Source organism: Delphinapterus leucas, chromosome 12, assembly GCF_059928025.1.
Source record: "Delphinapterus leucas isolate spDelLeu-1000000601 "Yukka" chromosome 12, BTC_Dleu_Yukka2, whole genome shotgun sequence".
NCBI classification, from domain to species: domain Eukaryota; kingdom Metazoa; phylum Chordata; class Mammalia; order Artiodactyla; family Monodontidae; genus Delphinapterus; species Delphinapterus leucas.
The window spans coordinates 36,435,143-36,453,676 of NC_143140.1; the positions used below are offsets into that span (position 1 = coordinate 36,435,143).

Consider the following 18,534-nt stretch of genomic DNA (forward strand, 5'->3'; position numbering starts at 1 on the left):
TTTCCCTCTGTTCTTTGTGGATTTCTTCTGCAGACAAAACTTTCCTTGATCTTGAAAGTGGTTGCAAGCTTCAGAGAGAACTTTAAAAAAAAAAAAAAAGCCTTCCAGTTAATAATAGCTATGGTCAATTACATGAAAGATATACTCTCCTTACTGGGATTGAATGAGAGAGTAATGATTGGCCTGGACAGATTCCCTCTCCTTTATGTATCCATTAGTACTGATTGATTATCACACTTTAGTTAAGTTGATGCACTAATTCTCCGGGGTCTGGTTGACTTGACTTCTGGCCATGGAGTTGATAGTAGTGATCCATTCAAAGTATTTGAACGGCCAAAGCAAATATTATAGTGGACACAGTTAAACAGACAGGGAAGACTTTATTCAAGACTATTGCACTAGGGGAGAGAGACCAGAATGCAGTTTGAAATCAACTCCTCTGAAAAACAATAGGGTTTTTAAGCACTGGGGTGAGCTGGTAGAAATATACTGAAGTACTTTTGGAAGAAGGTTGATCAGTGTGATGCGTTGAGCACATTCAGTTACCCTAAGTTTGTAAATGTTTTTCTCTGTGGTTAGGCCATTTGTGTTTGCTGATTTGTACCCATCGAAGTTAGGCTCCTAGCCTCCACAGAAACTGGGAGATAGGAGCATTCTCTTCCTTGATGATAACATCTCAATGGCATGGCTCCCAGGTCTTTGAGGAAGATATTCCTGGGTTGTAAAACTTGCAAGAAGCTTCTTAAATGATTTATATCTCAAAGAGGCAGAGAGAAAGAATTTGCAAGTTTTTTAAAAATAAATGCTGTAAGTAAAGGGAGGTCAGGGGCCAGAGACAGGAAGAAGCCTGTCTAAAGTTCAGTTAAGCTGAGAGGAATGTTAAGGCCACCTTGGTCAATATTATAATAGTACATATTTTAAAGTTATTTTTAATTTTAATTTTCTAGTTGAAGTACATTTGACATATAATACTATGGTAATTTCAGGTTTTACAACATATTGATTCAACATTTATATACATTACCATGAGCACCATGGTAAGTTTAGTAACTGTCACCATACAAAGTTATTGCAGTATTGTTGGCTGTATTCCCTATACTGTACATTACATCCCCATGACTTATTTATTTTATAACTGGAATTTTGTACCTCTTAATCCCCTTCACCTATTTCACCCAATCCTTCACCCCTTTTCCCTCTGGTGACTACCAGTTCTCTGTACCTATGAATCTGTTTGTTTTGTTTTGTTTGTTTGTTTGATTTGTTTTTTAGATTCTACATATAAGTGAAATCATAGTATTTGTCTTTCTTGGTCTGACTATTTTCCTTAGCATAATACCCTCTAGATCTAACTGTGTTGTCACAAATATAAGGATTTCATTCTTTTTTTATGGCTGAGTAATATTCCATTACATATATCACATCTTCCTTATTCATTCATCCATCAGTGGACACTTAGGTTTCTTCCATATGTTGGCTGTTGTAAATAATGCTGCAATGAACATAAACATAGGGGTGCATATGTCTTTTTGAATTAGTGTTTTTGTTTTCTTTGGATAAATACCCAGAAATGGAATTGCTGGATGATAAGGTAGTTCTGTTTTTAATTTATTGAGGAATTTCCATACTGTTCTCCACAGTGGCTGCAACAACCTAAATTCCCACCAACAGTGCACAAAAGTCCCCTTTTTCTACATCCTTGAAAACACTTGTTATTTCTTGTCTTTTTGGTAATAGCCATTTTGACATGTGTGAGGTGGTTTTGATTCATTTCCCTGTTGATTAGTGATGTTGAGCATCTTTTCATGTGTCTGTTGGCCATCTGTACTTCTTCCTTAGAAAAATATCTGTTCAGGTCGTCTGCTCATTTTTCAATCAGATTGTCTATTTTTTGATATTAAGTTGTGTGAGTTATTTATATATTTTGCATATTAACTCCTTATGGGATATATCATTTGCAAATATCTTCTTCCATTCAGGAGGCTGCCTTTTTGTTTTGTTGATGATTTCCCTTGCTGTGAAAAAGCTTTTTAGTTTGATATAGTCCCATTTGTTTTTTTTTGCTTTTGTTTACGTTGACTGAAGAGGCAAATTCAAAAATATTGCTAAGAGTGATATCAAAGAGTGTATTGCCTATGTTTTCTTCTAGGAGATTTTATGGATTCAGGTCTTACATTTAAGCCTTTAATCCACTTTGCGTTTACTTTTGTGTATGGCGTAAGAAAGTGGTCTAGTTTTGTTCTTTTGCATGTACCTGTCCAATTTTACCAACACCATTTATCAATGAGACTGTGTTTTACCCAAAGTATATTTCTAGCTTCTTTTTGATAGATTAATTGACAAAAGAAGCATGGCTTTCTTTCTGGGCTCTCTATTTTGTTCCATTGATCTATGTGTCTGTTTTTATGCCAGTGCCATACAGTTTTGATAACTATAGCTGTGTAGTACAGTTTGAAATTAGGGAGTGTGATACCTCCAGCTTTGTTCTTCTTTCTTAAGATTGCTTTGGTTATTTGGGGTCTTTTGTGGTTTGTTACAAATTTTAGGATTATTTATTCCAGTTCTATAAAAACTGCCATTGGTATTTTATTTCTTTTTCTTTCTTTCTTTTGAATTTTATTTTATTTATTTTTTTATACAGCAGGTCCTTATTAGTTATCCATTTTATACATATTAGTGTATACATGTCAATCCCAATCTCCCAATTCATCACACCCCCACCCCCACCACCACTTCCCCCGCTTGGTGTCTATACGTTTGTTCTCTACATCTGTGTCTCTGTTTCTGTCCTGCAAACCGGTTCATCTGTACCATTTTTCTAGGTTCCACATATATGCGTTAATATACGATATTTGTTTTTCTCTTTCTGACTTACTTCACTCTGTATGACAGTTTCTAGATCTTTCCACATCTGTACAAATGACCCAGTTTCGTTCCTTTTTATGGCTGAGTAATATCTCATTGTATATATGTACCACATCTTATTTATCCATTCGTCTGTCGAAGGGCATTTAGGTTGCTTCCATGACCTAGCTATTGTAAATAGTGCTGCAATGAACATTGGGGTGCATGTGTCTTTTTGAATTATGGTTTTCTCCGGGTATATGCCCAGTAGTGGGATTGCTGGGTCATATGGTAATTCTATTTTTAGTTTTTAAGGAACCTCCATACTGTTCTCCACAGTGGCTGTATCAATTTACATTCCCACCAAAAGTGCAAGAGGGTTCCTTTTCTCCACACCCTCTCCACCATTTGTTGTTTGTAGATTTTCTGATGATGCCTATTCTAACTGGTGTGAGTTGATACCTCATTGTGGTTTTGATTTGCATTTCTCTAATAATTAGTGATGCTGAGCAGCTTTTCATGTGCTTCTTGGCCATCTGTATGTCTTCTTTAGAAAAATGTCTGATTAGGTCTTCTGCCCATTTTTTTATTGGGTTATTTGTTTTTTTAATATTGAGCTGTATATATATTTTGGAGATTAATCCTTTGTCCTTTGATTCGTTTGCAAATATTTTCTCTCATTCTGAGGGTTGTCTTTTAGTCTTGTTTGTAGTTTCCTTTGCTTTGCAAAAGCTTTTAAGTTTCATTAGGTCCCATTTGTTTAATTTTGTTTTTATTTCCGTTACTCTAGGAGGTGGATCAAAAAAGATCTTGATGTGATTTATGTCAAAGAGTGTTCTGCATATGTTTTCCTCTAAGAGTTTTATAGTGTCTGGTCTTACATTTAGGTTTCTAATCCATTTTGAGTTTATTTTTGTGTACACTGTTAGGGAATGTTCTCATTTCATTCTTTTATATGTAGCTGTCCAGTTTTCCCAGCACCACTTATTGAAGAGACTGTCTTTTCTCCATTGTATATCCTGTGCCTCCTGTCATAGATTACTTGACCATAGGTGCGTGGGTTTATCTCTGGGTTTTCTATTCTGTTCCATTGATCTATATTTCTGTTTTCGTGCAAGTACCATATTGTCTTGATTACTGTAGCTTTGTAGTATGGTCTGAAGTCAGGGAGTCTGATTCCTCCAGCTCTGTTTTCTTCCCTCAAGACTGCTTTGGATGGGCTTCCCTGATGGCGCAGTGGTTGAGAATCTGCCTGCCAATGCAGGGGACATGGGTTCGGGCCCTGGTCTGGAAAGATCCCACATGCCATGGAGCAACTAAGCCTGTGCACCACAACTACTGAACCTGCACTCTGGAGCCTGTGAGCCCCAGCTACTGAAGACTGCACACCTAGAGCTACAGGCTCCACAACAAGAGAAGCCACCGCAATGAGAAACCTGTGCACCGCAATGAAGAGTAGACCCCCGACTCGCCACAACTAGAGAAGAGCCCGTGCACAGCAACAAATAGCCAACACAGCCCAAAATAAATAAATTTATTTTTTTAAAAAAAAAGACTGCTTTGGCTATTCAGGGTCTTCTGTGTCTCCATACAAATTTTAAGATTTTTTGTTCTACTTCTGTAAAAAATGCCACTGGTAATTTGATAGGGTTTGCATTGAATCTGTAGATTGCTTTGGGTAGTATAGTCATTTTCACAGTATTGATTCTTCCAATCCAAACACATGGTATATATCTCTCCATCTGTTTGTGTCATTTTTGATTTCCTTCATCAGTGTCTTATAGTTTTCTGAGTACAGGTCTTTTACCTCCTTAGGAGGGTTTATTCCTAGGTATTTTATTCTTTTTGTTGCAATGGTGAATGGGATTGTTTCCTTAATTTCACTTTCTGATCTTTTGTTTTTAGTGTATAGGAATGCAAGAGATTTCTGTGCATTAATTTTGTATCCTGCAACTTTACCAAATTCATTGATTAGCTCTAGTAGTTTTCTCGTGGCATCTTTAGGATTCTCTATGTACAGTATCATGTCATCTGCAAATAGTGACAGTTTTACTTCTTCTTTTCCAATTTGTATTCCTTTTATTTGTTTTTCTTCTCTGATTGCCATGGCTAGGGCTTCCAAAACTATGTTGAATAATAGTGGCGAGAGTGGACATCCTTGTCTTGATCTTAGAGGAAATGCTTTCAGTTTTTCACCATTGAGAGTGATGTTTGCTGTGGGTTTGTCATATATGGCCTTTATTATGTTGAGGTAGGTTCCCTCTATGCCCACTTTCTGGAGAGTTTCCTTTATCACAAATGGGGGATGAATTTTGTCAAAAGCTTTTTTCTGCATCTATTGAGATGATCATATTGTTTTTATTCTTCAGTTTCTGATATGGTGTATCACATTGATTGATTTGCATATATTGAAGAATCCTTGTATCCCTGGGATAAATCCCACTTGATCATGGTGTATTATCCTTTTACTGTGTTGTTGGATTCTGTTTGCTAGCATTTTGTTGAGGATTTTTGCATCTATATTCATCAGTGATATTGGTCTGTAATTTTCTTTTTTTGTAGTATCTTTGTCTGGTTTTGGTATCAGGGTGATGGTGGCCTCATAGAAGAAGTTTGCAGAGGAGTGTTCCTTCCTCTGAAAATTTTTGGAAGAGTTTGAGGATGGGTGTTAGCTCTTCTCTAAATGTTTGATAGAATTCACCTATGAAGCCATCTGGTCCTGGACTTTTGTTTGTTGGAAGATATTTAATCACAGTTTCAATTTCATTAGTTGTGATTGGTCTGTTCATATTTTCTACTTCTTCCTGGTTCAGTCTTGGAAGGTCATGCCTTTCTAAGAATTTGTCCATTTCTTCCAGGTTGTCCATTTTATTGGCACAGAGTTGCTTGTAGTAGTGTCGTAGGATGCTTTGTATTTCTGCGGTGTCCATTGTAACTGCTCCTTTTTCATTCTAATTTTATTGATTTGAGTCCTCTCCCTCTTTTTCTTGATGAGTCTGGCTAAAGGTTTATCAATTTTGTTTATCTTCTTAAAGAACCAGCTTTTAGTTTTTTTGACCTTTGCTATTGTTTTCTTTGTTTCTATTTCATTTATTTCTGCTCTGATCTTTATGATTTCTTTCCTTCTAGTAATTTTGAGTTTTGTTTGTTCTTCTTTCTCTAGTTCCTTTGGGTGTTGTAAGGTTAGATTGTTTGAGATTTTTCTTGTTTCTTGAGGTAGGCTTGTATTGCTATAAACTTCACTCTTAGAACTGCTTTTGCTGCATCCCATAGGTTTTGGATCATCCTGTTTTCATCATAATTTGTCTCTAGTTATTTTTTGATTTCCTCTTTGATTTCTTCATTGATCTCTTGGTTATTTAGTAATGTATTGTTTAGCCTCCAGGTGTTTGTGTTTTTTATGTTTTTTTCCCTGTAATTGATTTCTAATCTTATAGGGTTGTGGTCCGAGAAGATGCTTGATATGATCTCAATTTTCTTAAGTTTACCGAGTCTTGATTTGTGACCCAAGATGTAATCTATAATGGAGAATGTTCCATGTGCATTTGAGAGGATAGTGTAATCTGCTGTTTCTGGATGAAATGTCTTATAAATGTCAATTAGATCTATCTGGTGTATTGTATCATTTAAAGCTTGTGTTTCCTTATTAATTTTCTGTCTGGATGATCTGTCCATTGGTGTAAGTGAGGTGTTAAAGTCCCCCACTATGACTGAGTTACTGTCAATTTCCTCTTTTATAGCTGTTAGCAGTTGCCTTATGTATTGAGGTGCTCCTATGTTGTGTGCATATATATGTATAATTGTTATATCTTCTTCTTGGATTGATCATTTGATCATTATGTAGTGTCCTTCCTTGTCTCTTGTAACATTCTTTATTTTAAAGTCTATTTTATGTGATTTGAGTATTGCTACTCCAGCTTTCTTTTGATTTCCATTTGCATGGAATATCTTTTTCCATCCCCCCACTTTCAGTCTGTATGTGTCCCTAGGTCTGAAGTGGGTCTCTTGTAGACAGCATATATATGGGTCTTGTTTTTGTATCCATTCAGTGAGCCTGTGTCTTTTGGTTGGAGCATTTAATCCATTCACGTTTAAGGTAATTATCGATATGTATGTTCCTTTTAGCATTTTCTTAATTGTTTTGGGTTTGTTTTTGTAGGTCCTTTTCTTCTCTCGTGTTACCCACTTAGAGAAGTTCCTTTAGCCTTTGTTGTAGAGCTGGTTTGGTGGTGCTGAATTCTCTTGGCTTTTGCTTGTCTGTAAAGCTTTTGATTTCTCTCTAGAATTTGAATGTGATCCTTGCCGGGTAGGGTAATCTTGGCTGTAGGTTCTTCCCTTTCATCACTTTAAATATATCGTGCAACTGCCTTCTGGCTTGTAGAGTTTCTCCTGAGAAATCAGCTGTTAACCTTATGGGAGTTCCCTTGTATATAATTTGTCGTTTTTCCCTTGTTGCTTTCAATAATTTTTCTTTGTCTTTAATTTTTGTCAGTTTGGTTACTGTGTGTCTCAGCGTGTTTCTCCTTGGGTTTATCCTGCCTGGGACTCTCTGTGCTTCCTGGACTTGGGTGGCTACTTCCTTTCTCATGTTAGGGAAGTTTTTGACTATAATCTCTTCAAATATTTTCTCGGGTCCTTTCTCTCTTCTCCTTCTGGGACCCCTTATAAGGCAAATGTTGTTGCGTTTAATGTCCCAGAGGTCTCTTAGGCTGTCTTCATTTCATTTCATTCTTTTTTCTTTATTCTGTTCCGTGGCAGTGAATTCCACCATTCTGTCTTCCAGGTCACTTATCTGTTGTTCTGCCTCAGTTATTCTGCTATTGATTCCTTCTAGTGTATTTTTCATTTCAGTTATTGTTTTGTTCATCTCTGTTTGTTTGTTCTTTAATTCTTCTAGGTGTTTGTTCTTTAATTCTTCTAGGTCTTTGTTAAACATTTCCTGCATCTTCCTGATCTTTGCCTCCATTCTTTTTCCTAGGTCCTGAATCACTTCACTGTCATTATTCTGAATTCTTTTTCTGGAAGGTTGCCTATTTCCACTTCATTTAGTTGTTTTTTGGGGGTTTTATCTTGTTCCTTATCTGGTACATAGCCCTCTGCCTTTTCATTTTGTCTGTCTTTCTGTGAATGTGCTTTTCCTTCCCCAGGCTGCAGAATTGTAGTTCGTCTTGCTTCTGCTGTCTGCCCTCTGGTGGATGAGGCTATCTAAGAGGCTTGTGCAAGCTTCCTGATGGGAGGGACTGGTGGGAGGTAGAGCTGGCTGTTGCTCTGGTGGGCAGAGCTCAGTAAAACTTTAATCCGCTTGTTTGCTGATGGGCTTCCCTCCTTCCTGGTTGTTTGGCCTGAGGTGACCCAGCACTGGAGACTACCCAGATCTTTGTTGGGGCTAATGGTGGAATCTGGGAGGGCTCATGCCAAGGAGTACTTCCCAGAACTTCTGCTGCCAGTGTCCTTGTCCCCACAGTCAGACACAGCCACCCCCCGCCTCTGCAGGATACCCTCCAAAACTAGCAGGTAAGTCTGGTTCAGTCTCCTGTGGGGTCACTGCTACTTCCCCTGGGTCCTGATGTACACACTACTTTGTGTGTGCCCTCCAAGAGTGGAATCTTTGTTTGCCGCAGTCCTGTCTTAGTCCTGCAATCAAATCCCGCTAGCTTTCAAAGTCTGATTCTCTTGCAATTCCTCCTCCCATTCCTGGACCCCCAGGTTGGAAAGCCTGATATGGGGCTTAGAACCTTCACTCCAGTGGGTGGACTTCTGTGGTATAAGTGTTCTCCAGTTTGTGAGTCACCCACCCAGCATTTATGGGATATGATATTATTGTGATTATGCCCCTCCTGCTGTCTCATTGCAGCTTCTCCTTTGTCTTTGGATGTGGGGTATCTTTTTTGGTGAGTTCCAGTGTCTTCCTGTCGATGATTGTTCAGCAGTTAGTTGTGATTCTGGTGCTCTCGCAAGAGGGAGTCGCCATTGGTATTTTGATAGGGATTGCATTGAATTTGTAGATTGCTTTGGGTAGTATGGACATTTTAACAATATTAATTCTTCTTATCCATGAGTAACTATGGTATGTCTTTCCATTTATTTGTGTTATCTTCATTTTCTTTCATCAGTATCTTATAGTTATCAGAAGTACAGGTGTTTTCCTCCTTGGTTAAATTTATTCCTAAGTATTTTATTCTTTTTGATGCAGTTGAAAATGGGATTTTCTTTATTTCTTTTTCTGATAGTTTGTTATTGGTGTACATAGATGCAGAAGATTTATGTATGTGAATTTTGTATCCTGCAAATTTACTGAAGTCATTTATTAGTTCTAATAGTCTTTTGGTTGGAGCCTTTAAGATTTTCTGTATATAAGTATCATGTCATCTGCAAATAGTGACCGTTTTACCTATTCCTTTCCAATTTGAATGCCTCCTCTCTCTCTCTCTCTCTCTCTCATTGCTAGCGCTAGGATTTCTACTACTGTGTTGAATAACAGTGGCAAGAGTGGGCATCCTTATCTTTTCCCTGATCTCAGAGGAAAATATTTCAGCTTTTTACCTTGGAGTATTATGTTAGCTGTGGGTTTGTCATATGTGGTCCTTTTTACGGTGAAGTATGTTCCCTCTATACCCACTCTGTTGTGAGAGTGTTTAACATAAATCAATGTTGAATTTTGTCAAATTCTTTTTCTTCATCTATTGCGTGTTTGTGTTTTTTCCAGTTTTCTTCTTATAATTGATTTCTAGTTTCATACTGTTGTGGTCAGAAAAGTAGCTTGATAATGATTTCAATCTCCTTAAATTTATTGAGACTTTTTTGTGGACTAACGTGATTTATCCTGAAGAATGATCCATGTGCCCTTGAAAAGAATCTGTATTCTGCTGGTTTTGGATGAAAGGTTCTGTATATCTATTAAGGCTGTATGGCCTAATGTGTCGTTTAAGGGCAATATTTCCTTACTGATTTTCTGTCTAGATCATCTATCCATTGATGCAATTGGGGTGTTAAAGTCCCCTACTATTGTATTACTGTCAATATCTCCTTCATGTATGTTAATATTTGCTTTATGTATTTAGGTGCTCCTATGTTGGGTGCATATATATTTATGTGTCATATGCTCTTGTTGGATTGATGCCTTTATTATTACATAACACCTTTTTTGTCTCTTGTTGCAGTCTTTGTTTTAAAGTCTATTTTGTATGATATAAGTATTGCTATCCCAATTTTCTTTTCATTTCCATTTACATGGAGTATGTTATTCCATCCCTTCACTTTTAGTCTGTGTTTGTGTTTAGATCTGGAGTGATTCTCCTATAGGTAGTGTGTGTGTGTGTGTGTGTGTGTGTGTGTGTATCTTGTTTTTTTTTATCCATTCAGCTACCCTGTCTTTTGATTGGATCACTTAGTCTATTTACATTTGAAGTGATTATTGATAGGTATGCACTTATTGCTATTTTGCTAATTTTTTTCTGGTTGTTTTTATAGTTCTTCCCTCTTCTTTCTTCTTCTCTTGTTCTCTTCCCTTGTGACTTTCTCTAGTAATATGTTTGCTTTCCTTTCTTTTTATTTTTTGTGTATTTGTTATAGGTTTTTGGTTTTTGGTTACCATGAGGTTCCTATAGTAACAGTCTACGTTTATAGCTGTTTATTTTAAATTAATGGTCACTTAAGTTAGAGTGCATTCTAAAAGCACTGCATTTTTGTCCACCCTCCACATTTTATGTTTTTGATGTTATCTTTTACATCTTTTTATTTTGTGTATCACTTAATTATTTTAGATATAGATGATTTTACTACTTTTGTCTTTTAACCTTCATACTAGCTTTGTAGGTGGTTCTTATCCACCTTTACTGTATGTTTGCTTTTACCAGTGAGATTTTTTTCTTTGCTAATTTTCTTGTTTCTAGTTATGGCCTTTTCTTTTTTGCTTGAAGAAATTCCCTTAACATTTCTTGTAATGTTGGTTTAGTGGTGATGAACTACTTTAGCTTTTTTTTTTTTTGTGGTACGCGGGCCTCTCACTGTTGTGGCCTCTCCTGCTGTGGAGCACAGGCTCTGGACGTGCAGGCTCAGTGGCCATGGCTCACGGGCCCAGCCGCTCTGCGGCATGTGGGATCTTCCCGGACTGGGGCACGAACCCGTGTCCCCTGCATTGGTAGGCGGACTCTCAACCACTGCGCCACCAGGCAAGCCCTCCTTTAGCTTTTATTTGTGTAGTAAACTCTTCAGTTCTGAAAGATACTACTTCAATTCTGAAAGAGAAACTTGCCAGTTAGTGTCTTCTTGGTTGTAAGTTTTTTTCCTTTCAGTACTTTGAATATATTGTGCCAGTTCCTTCTGGACTATAAATTTTCTGCTGAAAACTCAGCTCATTATCTTATGGGGGTTCCCTTGTAAGTAACTAGTTGTTTTTCTCTTGATGCTTTTAATATCTTCTCTTTATCTTTAACTTTTGATATTTTAATTGTAATGTGTCTTGGTGTGGGTCTCTTTGGTTTCATCTTGTTTGGGACTCTGTGCTTCATGGACTTGGATGTCTGTTTCCTTCATCAGGTTAGGGAAGTTTTTTTAACCATTATTTTGTCAAATAGGTTTCCTGTCCCCATTTCTCTCTTTTCTCCTTCTGGGACCCCTTTGTTGCGAATTTTAGTAAGCTTGATGTTGTTCCAGAGGTCCCTTAAACTATCCGCATTTTTTTAAACTCTTTTTTCTTTTTGGTGTTCTGATTGGATGATTTCCACTACCCTGTCTTCCAGATGGTTGATCCATTCTTCTGCATCTGCTGTTGGTTCCCTCTGGTGTATTTTTCATTTCAGTTATTGTATTCTTCAGTTCTGATTGGTTCTGTTTTACATTTTCTCTTTGTTGAAAGTTCTCATTGTGTTCCTCCATTCTTCTCCTCAGTTTGGTGAGCATCATTTTGGCTATTCCTTTGAACTCTTTATCTGGTAATTTGCTTATCTCCATATTGTTTAGTTGTTTATCTGAGGATTTGTCGTGTTCTTTTGTTTGGAAGGTCTCTTCGTTTTGCCTAACTCTCTGTGGTTGTTTCTTTGTATTAGGTATATCAGCTAGGTCTCTCCATTTGAAAGAGTGGCCTTATGTAGGTGTCCTATGGGGCCCAGTGGTGCAATCTCCCCTGCTTACCTGAGCCAGGAACTCTAGGGGTTTCCCCTGTGTGGGATAGCTGTCCTTCCTGTTTTGTTTGGGCTGTGATTGGTGCAGGTGTGCTGGTGGGTGGGGCTGGCCCCCAGCATGAGAGGCTGCAAGGCCTGGCCATGACTGTTACAGGTGCACTGTTTATGGGACTGGTCTCCAGTGTGGCAATACCTTGGTGAGACACCGGTCAGTGCTGGCTGGAGCAGCTCACTTGATAGGGTGAGGCAGGAGCTGCTTTGGAGGGGCCAGCTGAGACAGGCCGGTTGGGCAGGGCTGATCCTCAAGGGATGCTGGGGCAGGGTGGATGGTGTTAGCTAGGTTGACTGAGCGTGACAAAAATGGTGCCCACCTGTGCTGGGCCAGCTAGGTGGAAGGAAAGTAAAAAGATGCCTGCCAGCACTTCTGTCCCTAGAGAAAGTTCCACCAGATTGTTGCTCCTTTGGCACATGCCCTAAAATTAGTCAGTGAATCTCCTTCTCATATGACCCAGGTACTTTTCAAGCTGCTGCCTTTGCACTGGGACTTGGAGTGAGTGAGTTTGTGTCCAAGCCCTTCAAGAGGAGTCTTGGTTTCCCGCATCCCTCTGGTTCTCCTGAATATAATCCTCACTCTTTTTCAAAGCTGCACATTATTGGGGCTTGTTTCCTGGTGCAGGTCCTCTGGGCTGGGAATCCCAATGTGGGGCTCAGACTCCTTGCTCATCAGGGGTGACCACCACTGTGGTTGTGATATTCCTCCCGCTTGTGGTTGCTGTACCCAGTGTGTGGGTTCTGACTAGGCTACATCTGTGTCCCTACTTCTCATCTCAATATCCTTAGTTGCAGAAAATCTGTTCTGCTAGTCTTCAGGTCATTCTCAGAGATTTGTAGTTACTGTTTTGGTGTGTTTGTGGGAGGAGGTAAGCTCAGGATCTTCCTACTCTTCTTTCTTGATCCTGCCCCAGTACACATTTTTTAAAATCAAAAAATTTCCCTATGAAACTTATAGTTTGGCTCAATTTTAGATCTTTATTGCAAAATGAGTTGCTCCTTTGTGATACTTATTAAAATAAGAATGTTATTCATTTTATGCTAGCATCTAGAACTCTGTATAGGGCAATATTTCTAAAGATAGATTTTTTTGGGGGGTTCTCATATTTCTGTTATTTTACTACCTAATATTTAATGTCGACTAGTGTTATTTTCTCACTGTGCTCTTTTATGTGTTGTTTTATAGTTTTTCCATTTGGTCGTAAAAATTAAAGTGGAGTCAATAATTTCTGGGTTTTACAGGTCTCAGTGTACACCCCAAACGTGAAAAGAAGTATGAGGACAAATGGGAGAGTCTTAGCTAGAATTGTGATAGGATTTTAGTGGTTCTTGATCTAGCAGAAGGTCTCAAGTCTTTTGGATCTAAGCTGTTGTCAAGAGGGCTTCAAAAAAGTTGAGGATAACGGCAGCTGTTATCTGCACTGTCCAGTATGGTAGCTGGTAAGCCAGGTAAGACTCATATAAGAAAAGCTCATTACCTTATTGAGCACTTGAAATGTGGCTAATCTGGATTGACTTGTTCTGTGTCAAAAATGCACAGGACTTTGAGGACTCAGTATGGAAAAAAGAATATAAAATACCTCAATAAGTTTTTATTAATTTTATGTTGAAATGGTAATATTTTGGCTACACAGCAGTTCACCCTTATCTGCAGTTTTGCTTTCTGTAGTTTCAGTTACCCACAATCAAACACGGTCTGAAAATATTAAATGGAAAATTCCCTAAGTAAACAGTTCGGAAGTTTTAAATTGTGCACTGTCCTGAATAGCATGATGAAATCTCGTGCCATTCTACTCCATCGTGCTTCAGATCCCCAGCCATTGACATGGTCTGCTTTTGACATTTAACCATTGACATCATCATGGCTCCATGACCCAGGGTCACCTGAAGCAGATGATCTTCCCTCTGACGTACTGTCAGAAGGTCAGTAGTCGCCTGGTGATATGTCACAATGCTTATGTCATTCCCCTCACTTCATCCCATCAAGTAGGTTATCATCTACATCATCACCAGAAGAAGGAGGAGTACAATACAGTAAGGTATTTTGAGAGAGAGACCACATTTACATAACTTCTGTTAGAGTACATGGTTATAATTGTTCAAATTCATTATTAGTTATTGTTGTTAATCTCTAACTGTGCCTAATTTATACATTAAACTTTACCATAGGTATATATGTATAGGAAAAAACAAAAAATATATATCGTTTGGTACTATCCACACTTTAAGGCGTCTACTGCAGGCCTTGGAATGTGTCGCCCACAGATAAGGGAGCACTACTTTTTTTTTTTTTTTTTTTTTGCGGTACGCGGGCCTCTCACTGTTGTGGCCTCTCCCATTGCGGAGCACAGGCTCCGGACGTGCAGGCTCAGCGGCCATGGCTCACGGGCCCAGCCGCTCCGCGGCATGTGGGATCTTCCCGGACCGGGGCATGAACCTGTGTCCCCTGCATCGGCAGGTGGACTCTCAACCACTGCGCCACTAGGGAAGCCCGGGAGCACTACTTTTTAATGTGACCACTGGGAAGTTTAAAATGGCATATGTAACTCCTGTTTGCGGTTCTTATTATATTCTGTTGGACAGCACTGGCTCTAGATCTCTTTTGATAAGTAATATCTTTTCTTAGATATGGGTCTTCCAAAGAGACATCAAGATATCACTATGTTAGTGCACATAAGACTAGAGCTGTAAAATTACCAAGGTGGCTAAGGACAAGACTTTTCCATGTAACTCTGCCCCGGCATAAACTGTACAGAGATTCGTCTAAGTGCGCTATGATTGCTCCCACTCCCTCACCATACTTTGCCCTTCATTCTGGCCATGCAGAGCAGCTTGACAAAATTGGGGGCCTCATGGAAATCTCAGCATACTTGTTGCTTGCTCTCAGCTGGATCGCTTCTGAAATGTTTCTTGAAAATGCAACTGCTTCAACAATAAGCTTCTTAATTATGTCGTGGGTTCACCACGAGGGTATACAAACAGACCCTCAGCAGTAGCTAATTTTCCTTTAATTGTATCTCATTCTCATGTTGGAATATCCCATTTCTTATTCATGAAAGCCTAACACGTGTTAATCCATTACAGGTGGAGTAACTAACACGGCACAATATCAGAACAGACTAATGGTATATGAACCTAACCAGGTAAGACTCATATAAGAAAAGCTCATTACCTTAATTAAAATGAATTTTTAAAGATTGCTACAGTAATTAGGAGTTGGAATGCAAAGTCTATACACACACATGCAACTTAAACTTACATAGAGAAAAGGAAGCATCTGGTTAAACTGCTTTTTAGTTGCCTTTTTTTTTCTCAAAAAACACAGAATTTCAGCTCTTGTCGTTTTATGCTATACTCAATGCTCAACTTTTTCAGAGTTTTGCATAATGTAGGAAGAAGGGAAAATATATTGATGAGTTAAATGCCCTTATTACCATGTATCTCAAGTGGCTGTTCATCATTGAGGCATCCTGAGAAAGGAATTGGATTGTCCTGTTGCCACATCCTTTTAGAAGGCCTGTCATTCTAGGAGGGGAACGTGCTTATGGTTTCCTTATTTCCAAATAAAGTGATAACTTTTATTTAACTCTATGTAGTCAACGTATCCCAGGACAGTGTGTAGGACAGATCTGAAGGAGAAGTATCTGAAGAGTTGGCGCATGTTTTTCATCTAAGAGCTGGGCCTGCACTGGGAGCATTTTGATGGTGGCTGTCCCTTCTATCCACTTTTCATGCACACTTAATGACTTTTCTTTCCCCAAAAGAAGAACTATTTTTATTCTCTTTTCCTTCTACCAAAGTATCTGTAACTGTGGCACATGTCTGCTGAATTTTGTCATTTCTATGATTTTGGTAATATAAGTATTTTTCATGATTTTGACAATATTCCAGAATGATTTGATTAGGAGGTTCATCTTCATCAGCTGAGGATAATGGAACACAAAACAACAGGTTGGCTTTGGCACTCTGGGTTGGGACTAGCCATCAATATATGTTCAGAGTGACCTCAGTCTATTTAGTATTTTTTAATTTTAACAATTACTTGGTTCTGAGTTTAGCGAAGGTATTTCTGTCTTTGCAAGTGTTTCCTGATATCATTAGAGGCTGTAGGTTTCAGAGACCACGTGTCCCTGGGCCGGATGTCCCAAGAGGGATCATTAATTGCAGTTGCTTAAGTTTGGTGCACACGTGGTTAAAGAGGAAGAAGGTGTTAACATTTCTCAGATGAGTTCTGTTTCATGTTTGTACACACATGCTCTTTTTAAAAATTCTGCTGGCATATTGTTTACGGTGGGTACTGGCAAACATCACATCTGCTTGCATCTTGCTCAGAATCTCAATAACTCTATCATTCAGCCCTGGTGCTTATTTCTCTTCTAGGCCTTTGTGGAGAGTCGATAATGCCTGCCATCTGCCACAGAGCACATCGCTACCTGCCAACAGGCAGGCTGGGGTGACCTCTGCTTCCCCAGCACTGATTAGTATTCACACGCTAGCTTATTAGGAATGACCCCACCAGGCCTCTCTGTTTCTTTGCCTTTGCAGCGGTTGGCGGCTCACCTGGCAGGCACGGCAGTGAAGGAAGCTAAAGATATAATCAGGGGATGCAGTCAGGCTTTGCAAACCAGATGGCATCCATAGTCCTGTGGCAGGGGACTGGACTGCTAGTGGAAACATTGATTCCTAATACTGTGATGGGTTGCCTCATTTTAGAAAGCACCTAAGGAAAGCATCATCAGTCTTGAGTTAAATCCACTCATGCATAATGTATTAGAGATATTTCTTAGGAGAATATCTGAAAGAAAGGTTTGACTGTTTTATTAAAGATACATTTAATTGGAAGGAGGTTCTTAATATGACATGTTTAAAAAGGGGGGAGCAGATAAATTCAAGCCTTAAAAAACTGGACAAACCACTTTCTTTTTCTCATGTTAGTGTATCTTTGAAAGAGAAATTACAAATGAGCCAGTCGATAAGCCAATAGTGAATGGACCAATATTTATACAAAACTTTCTTTTTGCTTCTTCCTTTACAGCTCTGTGAACTGAAATTCTATGTTTTCAAACCATCATATGATTTTTCTGGTCGAAATCCAAATTTTTCTCTGCAAAAAGAAATAATCTATGTTCTTCCTGTATGTTTAGTGTTTATGTAGAAAGAAAATGGTAAGGTTTACTTACCTGTCCATTACTTAGTTGAGATTTAAAATTAAAGTCATATTTGATTTTCATCTATTTTTACATTATATTTTAAATAGGATCCTTATTTGAGAGGAGTAGAGCATACCTTTCTCATTCCTGAGAGTGATATAGAACCAAATATTAGAGGTTTCACCATTCCCTAAAGTTACCATAGAACATTTGGTCTTCTAACAAAACAGATAACCGTGTGCCTGGAAATAACCTTTCCCAATCTGGTGAAGATGTGAGTGTAAATATATTAAAGGCTGTGAGGGGTTTGTTGCTGAATCACATCTTTTTTTTTTTTTTTTGCGGTACGTGGGCCTCTCACTGTTGTGGCCTCTCCTGCTGCGGAGCACAGGCTCCGGACGCGCAGGCTCAGCGGCCATGGCTCACGGGCCCAGCTGCTCTGCGGCATGTGGGATCCTCCCGGACCGGGGCACGAACCCGTGACCCCTGCATCGGCAGGCGGACTCCTAACCACTGCGCCACCAGGGAAGCCCCACAATAACTTTTTAAAAGTGCATATTATTGGACATATGTGCCAGGCATTGTTCTAAATGCTTTAGGTGTATTAGCTCATTTAATCTTCACAACAGGCTTGTCAGGTGGGCACTGTTATCTCTATTTTACAGATGAGGAAACAGGCACAGACAGGTTAAGTTAATTGCCAAGGTCACACACAGATGATAAACTCAGGCATTCTGGATCCAGAGCCTGTTTTGTTATCATTATACCACCATACACAGTATACCTAACCATGCACTTGTACTCTTAAGTCATTTGCAGGAGTAAGTTCTCTCAATTGGGAGAAATAACCAATCATGAAAACTTCTAAATTCCCATATGCTCCCCTTACAAATTCAAAATGCAACCCAAGGAAGAGGAAATGCCTTACGTAAGTTGCAAATAGAGTTAGAACATGGGGGCTCTTCTGCGCTTGTTCTCAGGCAAGAAGCCCATACCTTTCAAAGTATATAAACAACATTCAAATAGAATGTGATTGACCAACATTAGAGTCCCCACTACTAATGAGGCACTGCTGTTTTCTGCCCTGGAGGTCTCCATTTAACAGAATTCACCTGAGTTTCTTTTTTCTCTTTTTTTGTCTCAGAATAAGTGGATAAGCCGCAGCCCCATGCTGCAGAGGCGGGTCTACCATTCCATGGCTGCTGTTCAAAGGAAGCTTTATGTTCTTGGAGGCAATGACCTGGACTACAATAACGACCGGGTCCTTGTGCGGCATATAGATGCCTACAACATGGACGCTGACCAGTGGACGCGTTGTAATTTTAACCTGTTGACTGGCAAGTACCTTTTTTTTTTTTTTTTTCCCT

At 39.0% G+C, this 18,534-nt stretch overlaps 1 protein-coding gene across 1 annotated transcript in view; it reads left to right on the forward strand.

Moving 5' to 3' along the window:
- KLHL32 (kelch like family member 32) overlaps positions 1–18,534 on the forward strand; it is a 233,350-nt gene that overhangs the window by 190,333 nt on the left and 24,483 nt on the right. Inside the window, exons 8-9 of the mRNA XM_022552885.2 lie at positions 15,102–15,160; positions 18,312–18,504. Coding sequence (XP_022408593.1) covers positions 15,102–15,160; positions 18,312–18,504 — 252 coding nt within the window. The remainder of the gene's footprint in view (positions 1–15,101; positions 15,161–18,311; positions 18,505–18,534) is intronic.